Source organism: Onychostruthus taczanowskii, unplaced genomic scaffold (genome assembly GCF_017590055.1).
Source record: "Onychostruthus taczanowskii isolate IOZ18803 unplaced genomic scaffold, ASM1759005v1 scaffold133, whole genome shotgun sequence".
Taxonomy (NCBI): domain Eukaryota; kingdom Metazoa; phylum Chordata; class Aves; order Passeriformes; family Passeridae; genus Onychostruthus; species Onychostruthus taczanowskii.
Window position 1 is genome coordinate 268,063 of NW_024498496.1, and position 11,479 is coordinate 279,541.

At 36.8% G+C, this 11,479-nt stretch overlaps 1 protein-coding gene across 1 annotated transcript; it reads left to right on the forward strand.

The window, feature by feature from the left end:
• The first annotated feature begins 705 nt into the window (after positions 1–705).
• LOC121332017 (programmed cell death 1 ligand 2-like) lies at positions 706–10,651 on the forward strand. The gene is made up of 7 exons (XM_041396996.1): positions 706–884; positions 2,840–2,908; positions 4,265–4,627; positions 5,972–6,253; positions 7,567–7,707; positions 8,472–8,513; positions 10,569–10,651. The coding sequence occupies exons 1-7, from the start codon at positions 881–883 to the stop codon at positions 10,649–10,651; spliced, it is 984 nt and encodes a 327-aa protein (XP_041252930.1). The 5' UTR covers positions 706–880.
• Positions 10,652–11,479: the final 828 nt, after the last annotated feature.

Sequence of the window (11,479 nt, forward strand, 5' to 3'; positions counted from 1 at the left end):
TCAACTGAATGAATCAAGAAGAGAAAAACAATATTTAGTATCATTTCCATCTTTGATAGAACTTCATCAATTTATTATCATTGCCATCTGGATTTCAGTCAGCATTCACTAAGAAAATTTACTGGAATATGTTGCTTGTGGCCCAATGATGTCAAGTATGGGTTTCAACTTTGCATTTTCAGTAAAGCAAAAAAGCTGTACAAAAAGAAGACATTATATTCCTCATTTTCCCTGATCATTGTCATACTTTTGTTTTCATTGGTCCTGTTCAAACTTTTTGTCTTGGGCCCTAAGTCTTCATTGAAACTATTACAACTCATAAAAAGCCGTGATGATCTTTAGATGTTTGATGTGATGCTTTTTACCACCTCAATTATCCAAGGTCTTTTGGACTTAACTCTCGTAATCACAGAGCACTGTGTGATAAGTTGCTTTTTCTTCTGCAGGTTGGTCTGGGAAATCAATTTACTGACTCCATCTGAATTGCTCTTGAAATATCATGCTACTTCTTACTGTTCTCAAACATGCATTTTCATTTCCTCACTTTGCTGCAAGAAGCATTAAGTACTAATTTTTATGGCAGAGTGTTCCTTCTTTTATCCCTGTGAATTTGTAAGAGGCATATGATGAATACATTTTAGAAATGGTCTTTTGCTTAACAGAAAAAGATGTTTGCATAAGCTTAGGATTAGTTAAGACAGTTGTGTACAAGAACTGTTGAAGAGCAGGGCATGACATGTTTTATGAAAAGCAGGGAGAACATGAGGCCTATTCTGTAACATCACGAATGGTTAGTAATGCAAGCTCAGAAGAAATCACCTTCCAGATGCTGGTGCAGGCTCTTCTATGGAAGTGTGTCAGAGCCACATGATGAAGTTGCATGGGTAAATTGCACTGAGGTTGTACAACCACTTCATGTCTGCTTGTGAGATTATGGAAATAAAGAAGGATTTAATCTGATTTAATGCAGATCCTTGCTGACAAATCCTTGATCTTTCTAATTCACATCTGTGCTCAGAGATCTTTGGTCTTTCTAATACAGATCCTTCCTGCTTCCCACAAGCATTCTATGACTGCTTTCAGTATCCCAACTTAAAATGTACTAATGTTTGTTTTCTTTTGTGTATTTATATTATGTGTAATGCTTTTCTAAAACTAGCCCCTCTGGTCAGACAAGATTTACTTGATATGTAATAATTATGACTATCTGCTGGGGCAGATTGTGTATCTTCTTATTTTTCCTATCAGTAATATATTTATTTTTAAAAATCTTATCTCCTGCATTAAAAATAAACATGCTCTGCATTCTCAATGTACTCTAAACTATAAAAAGAGAGAAGAATACCTAAAATGTCTCACATGGATCTAAATATTGATGTGAAATATTGTTTCATTCTTCATTCAGTTCTTTCCCTCATGTCCATCTTCTGATAGGTAAGCTGTGTGGAGAAGTGAGCATAGTAGGAGACTAAGAATAGTAAATAGTAACAGTCTTTTCTTCTGCATCTGGAAAATAGAGATACTGATGGTGTTTATTAGCTCCTTTCTCACACAGCCATAGTAATTATGATTCATCATGCATTAAATAGTGATGGACTTCATCCTCTGATAAAGGTAACTAGTTTTCATTTACATCTAATAAGTCTGCTTACAGTAGTTTGCATATAAACCTTTATTTGTGACATCAAATCAAAAAGTCATATAATTTTGGCTGCTAATTTGCTAAGGTTTGAGCCTCACTTTCCAAGATTGAAAGCTCAAGGGTAGAAGCAATGAGAAAAATGCAGCACCTGAGAAAACTGGAACCAGAATGTTTCAAGCTGAGCCCACAAAAAATAGGGAAGTAAAAGTAAACCCCTCCTCCAGTAAATCTAGCTCTGGGGAAGTCTAAAATTGCTCCTTCTCTTCTCTACTTCCTTGTAGCATATTTCTGGATGTTATTCACTATATTTTTCAGGTTATACTGCATGTTAACAATCTTTATTCAAAGTAATTTTTCTGTCTTTTCTATTATCTCATTAGTTTTGCTATAAATTTTGCCCCGGTGCTTCTTTGTTCTTTGGATTTTTTTCTCTTTTTAGTTATGTTGATCTGCATACAATAGTATGGAAAATATGTGATAGTTTGCTTGCTACTGGAACGCAAATACTCTAAAACTGTACTTTCTCCTTTTGCATTATTCCAGGGCTGATGGTTTACTATCAGTAATACAAGGTGATTTGTACATGTCAGACATTTCCATATGTAAGGTGAAAGAATAGCTTCAGTAAGTCTTCATTCTAATCCTTTCTGAAGCAAACTTCAATTTATACACCCTGAGATTTCCACTGCCTCACAATATGTTCCAAGTATTTCCTGGTCTTTAAGGCAATAGGAAACTGCAAAATACTCCATGCAAAGCAAAGCTGAAACAAAAGCAGGATTAAAAATCTTGTAAACTAGATCATGTGTTAGTGCAGACAGTTATAAAATCTGCTTGTGTTTGTTCATGAATCTCTCCTACATGGGAAAAGTCAATTGCAATTGATTATTATTTGTGGATAGTAAAAAATATAAAAGCATTTACCTGTCAGTCTATTTGAAACTGCCTGCAAGCTACAGATCTTGAAAATGTCATGACTGAAGTTGTGGAAATGTTTCATTTCTCTTTATTGCCACTGGTTCATGGTCACTGGTTCATATTCTTTTTGTGGGCATGAGTTGCTCTAGTACAGATATTCCTTGTTTCTGTTTTTGCTGTTTATGAGCTGTGATGGATTTTAAATGCTAGCATGGCTTTCATCTGCCTCAGCAGAAGGTAATTGTTGCAAGTTCTAATGCAAATCTTCTTTTATTTCAGATCGACCTGAGAAAATGTTCCAAATCCTCACAATACTGTTGCTGGAAACAAAGCTCTCCATGGTCTCAGGTAAGAGAGAAACTGCCTTTCAGTTCCACTAGCAGAACTAATGCAGCTTTTACTATGTGAGCTTCAACACCTCCAGCAATACTTGCAGGAATGGTCAATAATGTCTGGAGCCTCTGCTTTCCATCTTATAGAAGGCACTGGTACTGCCGGAGCACAGGATAGGTGTCTGTCACTTTCCAGTCAGGCTTCTTTAACGCATTGTGTATTGGCAGCTGAGATGTCCAGCATCAGTGGCATGGCTGTGAGAAGGAGAATGACCAAAGTGACCAATGCCCACTGGGAAACATAACAATCTCAGTGTGAGATGGCGTGAAGTATAATCACTTGCGTTCCCCTGTCCATGCCTGTAGCAGAAGCAGCTTGGCTAAAACCCAAAAGGAGCTTGCACTTTTTCACATAATTTTCTCCCTTGCTACAGTTGTATTATAGTGAATAAAAAAACATCGCTAAGAAGAACCTAGCAGTGCTAAGGTTTCCCTGTAAGTATTTCAGAGACACATAAAACAAAAAGAATGCCTAAACAGTTGCACAGAGTTCTCTTTTCAGTGTCTCTACCAAGACTTCCAAGTGCTCCTGAATTGTCAACCAATATATAGCACATCCAATACAGAAAGCAGTAACAAAGTATATTGAATGATGTATTAGAAATAACTCTGCCATATCAAGTACAGTTTAAAATGGAGACCTCTTCATAACAATATTAATTTTGGATTGGGTGAATGGCTAAGATTATTTTGATATATTTTCTGTAATACTGTTGCATGTATCTGAGAAAATGCATGAGATCAAATGATACTCACATAGTTCCAGGTTTGTGGAGACTGTAATTGCTACATAGCAATTTTGAGCTATACACATTTATCCAGTGCACCTCTGTTTCACAGGAACTACACTGGTATTTCTTTTTGTGAATGATAGTGACATTAGATTTAAAATTTCCACAATTAATTGTTGCTTTTACTACAACCTTAGGACAAGTAAGAGACCATATCATAGTTTGATAAAAATGGTCCCTGTGTAGCCACTGGCCTAGCTTTAAATTACTCATAAAATGCAAAAAAAAAACCCCAAAAACAAACAAAACCCACCATCAAAAACTGGGTCATTCTGCCCTCATCTTTCAGATTCTGTAATCAATACAGAATATCGATGATTTGCTGTAATTACTATGTGGTAAAAATATTAGTGTGAATATGAACAAAAAATGCTTAAAACTTTTAGTCAAATCATATACTCTTGACTATCTGTATACAGGATACTATCTGTACACTATCTGACACAGTTTTGTCCAACTTTAAAGAAAATCAGAACATATTTTGATGAAACAAATGAAACTGTTCTCTTTTCCTCACATAGCTTTATTTACAGTTGAAGTTCCTCAACAGCTGTACACTGTGGAGTATGGGAGTAATGTAACCATGGAATGCAGATTCCCTGTGAATGGCTCAGTGGATCTAGGACTCCTGACTGTTGTTTGGGAACAGAAAAGGCAGGGCTCATTGAAATCAAAAGAGGTGTACACATTCCGCAATGGGAGGGCACTCCATCCATCTCAACATCCTGATTACATAGGAAGAGCATCACTTCTGCACAGTGGACTGAAGTTGGGACGAGCCATCCTCCAGATCACCAATGTTAAGATAACAGATGCAGGATCATACCTTTGTCTCATTGACTACCAGGGCGTGGACTACAAGTACATTGCTTTGGAAGTAAGAGGTGAGTGGTTAAATTAAATGTAATTGTGTATTCATTGAGATGTCTCTACTAAATTCCTACAGGCTTGTAGAAACTGGTTAATCTGAAGGAATTTGTAGCTAGTTGTCTGTTGTGATACGGCACGAAATGATGACACAGACACTGCTGCTCTCGAGGGGAACAAAAAGGAAGAAGTAGAAGAACTTTATTTTCTGACTCCAACATTTATAGTTTTCCAAAGGTGACAGTGGATTGGAGGGTGACAGTGCCACCTCTCCAATGCCACTGGACAGACCAAGGGTCCATCAATTCTCTCCACCTCCATGAAAGAATGCAAAACATAGGTTATTTACAGAACTGTGTGTGAGAAAGTTTGTTGAAAGAATGCAAACATCAGAAGGCTTAACAAAGTCTTATAAAATCAGGGCGACAGTTGTCCCATTAAGACTTTGTACTCATCCCCCAGCTGAACCAAAGCAAAGTTGTCTTAGTGGTGGCTAGGGTTCAACAGCTGAGCTCCTCCAGGGGCATCTGGTGCTGGGAAGGGACAGCATCTGTTCTCCTTCCATCCTTCTTTCAACAGCCTTCTTCTCCAGTGCCACCACCTCCTTCCTCTTCTTTGATCCCCTTGTTGGGCCACCCTCTGGTTATTCCAAAAAGTTTCTCAGAGATGCTTTGATATACTTATTAATCCTGCTGCAATGACCCAAGTGGCTGGGGATTCCCCAAGTGACTGCACTTCCCAGAGCAAGGACATGTGATTTTCTGTGTCCATTGAAGTCAAATGGGCATTAGTAATAAAGGTATATGTTAATGCAAAGTATGACAAACCAGATCTTTGAAAGATTTTGGTGTTTCTCACTAATTGCATGTGTTTGTGATGCAAGGCAGAATTAATTTCCCACCCAGATATTTAAATAACAATATTTATCAAATGCAAATATGGACACACACATTCTCAAGACCCACATTAGTTCCTATGAAAAGTCAATTTTTTTCTAATATGATGAAAATATGACACTGTTTATAAGCTATGAAATCAGGCTTTCTGGAAGTGGCATATTCTAAAAGTGAAAATAAGAGTCCCATAAGATTCCACTTGTCTGTTCTGTCTTAATAAATCACAAATTTAGTGTCAACTGCTGCCCTGTATAAAGTACTTGAGTATGCTCTTTTGCTGTAGGCATGGTAAGGATTGAATAATCCATTTTGCATTGTTCTACAAAACAACCTTCATCATTTTAAATACATGTTCCACAGATGTAGCCAGAGACAATACATAGCATTAAAAGGAAGCAGGGAAAGTGAAGTGAGAAAATTACTATTGTTGCATACAAGAATTTCACTCAACAACTTCTCATGCAGCATCTTACAAGAGAATAAACACTCAAGCAATGAGAGTACCAGATGAAGACAAGTTTGTTTTTATGTGCCAGTCAGAAGGCTTTCCTCTGGCAGAGGTTTTCTGGCAAAATGAGAACCTCAATCTCAGTGGATCTGCAAATACCACCTATACACTGACTGCAGATGGCCTCTACAATGTCACCACCATCCTGACATTCAAACCAAATATGAGTGAGAACTACACTTGTGTCTTCTGGAATAAAGAACTGAATGGAGAAACTTCAGCTCACTTTTCCACTTTAGGTTCGTATGACCTTGAACTTGTACAGGACAGTGTTCATACATACATCATGTGCTATGCTCCATCACTGGAGTTCAGTTCTAGAAATCAGTGTAATATTGATTCTTGATAAACTGTACAAGTCAATATTATTTATGTCTTTGAAGTCAGCTAGCTTCCACTCCAACAAACCAGTCTGTATTTTTCTGTATATTTTAATTTTAGAATAGCTTTCCTTATTTTCCTGCCAATACAGAGGGAATTTTTTCAGCTGCAGGGGCATCTTCCCTGATAGTCTCCTACTTAATTGTTCTATCTAGTTTTCTACCTTGACTTCAGCAAGGCTTTTGACACTGTCACCCACAATATCCTCATGGGTAAGCTCAGGAAATGTGGGTTAGATTAAAAGGATCAAGAACTGGTAAATTACAGAGTCCAGAAGGTCATGATCCTAGGAAGAGAATACAGATGGAAGCCTGCTGTCAGTGGCATTCCCTAAGGATCAATATTGGGTCCATTCTTATTCAATTTATCAACAACCCGGACAAAGGAATCAAAGGCACCCTCCACAGGTTTGCTGGTGACACTAAACTGGGTGCAGTGGCTGATCCACCTGTAGGCTCTGCTGCCATTCCACGGACCTTGATTAGCTGGAGGGTTGGGCAGAGAGAAACCTAGTGAGGTTCAACTGAGGGTAAGGTCCTGCACCTGGGGAGGAATGCCGCACACGCCAGCACAGACTGGGGCTGACCTCTGTGAAGTGGTTCTGCAGAGAAGGACCTAGGAGTCCTGGCAGACAAAAAGCTCTCCATGAGCCAGCCAAGAAAGCTAATGGTATCCTGGGGCACACTAGGAAGAGCATTGCCAGCAGGTTGAGCCAGACGATCCTGCCCCTTTAGTCAGCAGTAGTGAGGCCACATCTGGAGTGCTGTGCCTAGTGCTGTGCTCAGTTCTGGGCTCCTCAGGACACAAGAGAGAAGGAGGTACTGGAGAGGGTTCAGCAATGGCCACAAGGATGATGAGGGGTCTGAAGCATCTCTCTTATGAGGAGACACTGTTTAGTTTGGAGAAGACTGAGAGGACGTCTCATCAATATATATAAATATTTCAAAGGCAGATGCCAATAGGATAAATAAAAGATTTGAAGGCTTTTTTAAAGGTTTTTCACGGTAATATTTCAGAACAAATTATTAATGACTGTAAATCACTATGCTGATAAATTTTAAAAATCCCTTGTTCAGTCAGAGCAAGACTTTGGAGAAACAGAACCAGTAACTTGATAAACAATGCCTGTTTTGTAAGTTATAAATTTATTCTCCTTTAATGTTTTTAACAGCTTTAATGAGTACACAGTACAGTGGACAAAAATTCCTGGTCTCCTTAATCATCCCCACATGTGTGACTGTAGCTGTCCTTCTCTCTGCACTAATAATATTTCAGAAGAGAAAATCATTCAAGAATGAACAACCCAAAAAAGGTACATTTTACTTCAGATAGTGAAACTTTTTACTATTTCTTTACTTTTTCCTATGAACAACCTCAAAGAAATTTTAATAAGGCACACTCACATGTCACGTTTTATTTCCAGATTACAAGAGGCTAGAAAAGGAGATCTTGGGTTTTATTGAGTTGGGTTTTATTTTCCTCACTGTGTTACCTATGTGAGACAAGGTGTATGGAAGGATACATTTTTAAAGCTAACCAGTTAGTATTCTGTACAGAGCAAAACAAACTTTGTCTTGCATAAGGAGGACTGTAAAAGCATAGTTTGAACAGTGTTTTCTTCATAGCTGCAAAGACATTGTGGCTACAGTATATTACACAGAATTTTTATTTTCCAACACCATTTTGGGTCTATAACTAAAATGGTGTGATACAGGACTATCACAGTATTTCCTTTCTTGTTTGCACTTGCAGTAATACAAAACTAATAAAGCAAACAGACTATTATTCTAGTATTTTCTTGCACATGAACAGACTCCAGTAAACCAGACTATATGTATTTATAGTCAAGAAAGGAGAGTCTTAACATTATGACTTCAGAATTTGATTGAAGTTTTGTAAAGTTTTTGATTCGAGTTTTGTAAAAGAAAAGTAGAGAGGTTTATTTATTTTATATGATTTAATAATAACTTACAGCTCGGTTTAATGTAAAGATTTGTTGAATAGTTATAGTTACAATACAGTTTCTTTCAAATCTAGAAATGTTTAAGCTAAATTCGTATATATTTGCTTTAACAGACAGGAAAAGAAAACTGAACCCTAATGCAAAGGATGAGAACAGTAAGTCATAGGCAATTTTTAAAATTTACATTTACAGATTTTTCTTTCTTACATCTAAAATCTTAAAAAATATGTAAATTGAAACCTAAATAATGTTACATCAGAATAGAGGGTAGTTTTGAGGTTAAATTTTTTTATTCTTGAGTTTTTTAAAAATGCAGTTTCTAAAGATTTTACTTTCTCTTAGGCAATGTAAAAAATTATAAATACTGGTTCCCTTTCACTGAGGTACCAATAGCTTTCATGCACAACTCAGCACACACCTCTGCATACTACCTGGGATTCTAATAGTCTTGGCTGACAAGGATACTCACAGAAAGCTGGTTTTTTTTGGATAGCATCAAGATTTTTGTGACAATAGTGTGTTATACTTTTGGATCAGGCTACAGGTTTTAACAACCAATAAAATGATACCTCATTTATCTGGAATACTATATCATGTCCTACGCTACGTCTTGTCCTATAACAATCTGACTTGCCTAGACATCCAGAAATTTTTACATTTCAGAGGGAATACCTAAAAAACCGTCAGGATGCATCTAACTGCTCCGTACTAAAATTAAACTGAAAAATAAAAAAGATACCACTATGGAAAATGATAAATCAGCATGACAAGGAAAATCTTAATACACTTACTGATATAAATCAATTTTGTTACCTACAGATAACAGTTTAACAGGCTAATGCATTGTGAGGTAAGAGGCTGTGGCCAATGTTAGATACTTGGTTTAGCCATAATTCCTTTGTGTCCAAGCAGACCCTCACATAGCATATTGATGTCAGCCCTGAGGCTGCCAAGGAGCACAAATGGAATAATACTGTGATGCAGCTAACCAAGTGAACAGAGACAACTCAGTGCTTTTCCAAGGAGAGAATTTCTTTGAGAATCCACCCATGTTTCTCACTGCTAAAAAAAATACATGAAGAAGACCTTAAAATTAAATTTTGTAGGTGAAACCTAGAGACTGGATGAAGAAGGCATGAATTCACTCATTTCCAAATCACCTCAGATTGTCATGTTTGCAGCTTAACAGTGTTTGATCCACTGCCATCAGTAAATACTGCAATTGAAACAACATTTTCAGAAAGACACTTTCATCTTCCAGAAACCTTGCTGCAGTCAAAGTCTCATTCTTATTTTTCATGTGACAGTGTGAAACTTTAGTGGCATCATGCCATGCACTAATGAACGCAAGCTCACAGCAAGCAGCATTCTGGAGAACAGCGTTGGTGCATGTCTGGACATCATTCCAGTGCACATTGTCCAAGCATAGCTTGGCTTCCCCTGGCTTTTTGTATTACTTTTGTATTTTTCTTTTGTATTTGTATTTTGTAGCCTCTTCTGTGCACTTAGTGAAATGAAGAAATTAAAGGAGACAAGGCCACTCTTTGTGGTTTTACTTCTTCATTTTAATGACAAAAAAACTTTGTCTTACTTGCAACATGCAGTAAGTCAGATGACAAACATTTATATTTCTCAGCATTGGATATTTTTAAGAAACCCTGGAAAGAACCTTTTTTCCATGATGAGTAGGTAGTTGAAGCATAAAAGCCACAGATACTTTACCACAGTGCCTTGGAAATGACCCATACAGTCCTGGTTACAGGAACAGGGACTGTTAATGCTAAGTTTTAACTTACAGCTCAAGCTGTATCAGAATTGAATATGTAGGACATTTAAACTCATCACTGAAGTCCCAGTTTGCACACTTTTAATCACATGCACATATTTACTGACAATCATTACCATGGATTGGTAATCTAAACAGATTTCAGTTTTGTTATTTCATTTATATGGCTGAAAGTGAGTGATAGCTTTGCTGTAATAGAAACTTCAGAATTTGCACTATAGATAAAAGAGATAATTCTTTCCTCAGAAAAGACTGCAGCAGACGTTCTTGTAAATTATAACAGCTTTAAGGAGCCATTATAACTTCAGCATGATCCAGGAGACAGTTTTCATTCTTTACCACTCAGTTGTTAAAATCAGGCTTTTTATTTTCTTAAATCACTGCAGATTTTTAAACTAAAAATATTGCATTTTCTTTCTTTAAGGTGATGATTTTAACTCTCAGTCTGAGGCTTTATACTTGTCAACTGTCACAGCTTCAAGAGACTGTGGGAGTGTGAGTCTGTGAAAATTCTTCATCTTACATTCCATAATTTGCACTTTTACCATCGGTTTTTGGGGACTTCAAAAGAAAATGACAGCACTTTAGCCTTAGGATAAACAGTGAACTCATGGGGATGTATTTGCACTGCAGCGATGGAAAGCTATGCCTCCTCAGATACCATATCTTCTTGAAGTTACTGAGAACTATGCTGTCACGAAATGTGGTTTACCACTGTGGAGAGGTCAGCTGAGTGCCTTTGATACACTTTACTTTTGGACTTACTGTTGCTCAAGGGATTTTTGTTTAAGAATGCCTTTATCAACTGTTCCAGTCTCAGGAATGGTGCTTGGAGTAAAAAATCTTGTGGAATTTGAATAAAAGCTGTAAATACTATTTATGTCAATTATCTTTCTGGTGGAAACATCATTACATGCCCACATCCCATTTCCAAATTTTCTAACATATTAAACTGGGTATTACCACAGGTACTCACTCGCATCATTGTATCCACTCATATAACTTGTATCATTCTTGTATCTAGAACATATTTCATATCACAACAATAAGAGGTTGAAATTAAATCAAAGGACAGACCAAAAAAAAAAAAAAAAAAAAAAAAAAAAAAAAAAAAAAAAAAAAAAAACCAAAAACAACCCACCCAATATTAGCAATAAATCAACATGATGTTGCATAAGAGAATTAGAGAATTTTCACGTGTATATAAAACCTCACAAGTAAGCCAGGTGAAAAACTATGAACTGTGATACTATGCTACATGACAGTAAAAAAGTTTCAAATTTGAACTGATTATTCAACAGAATTTTCTTTAGGAGGAATTTGGAAGCAAAAATG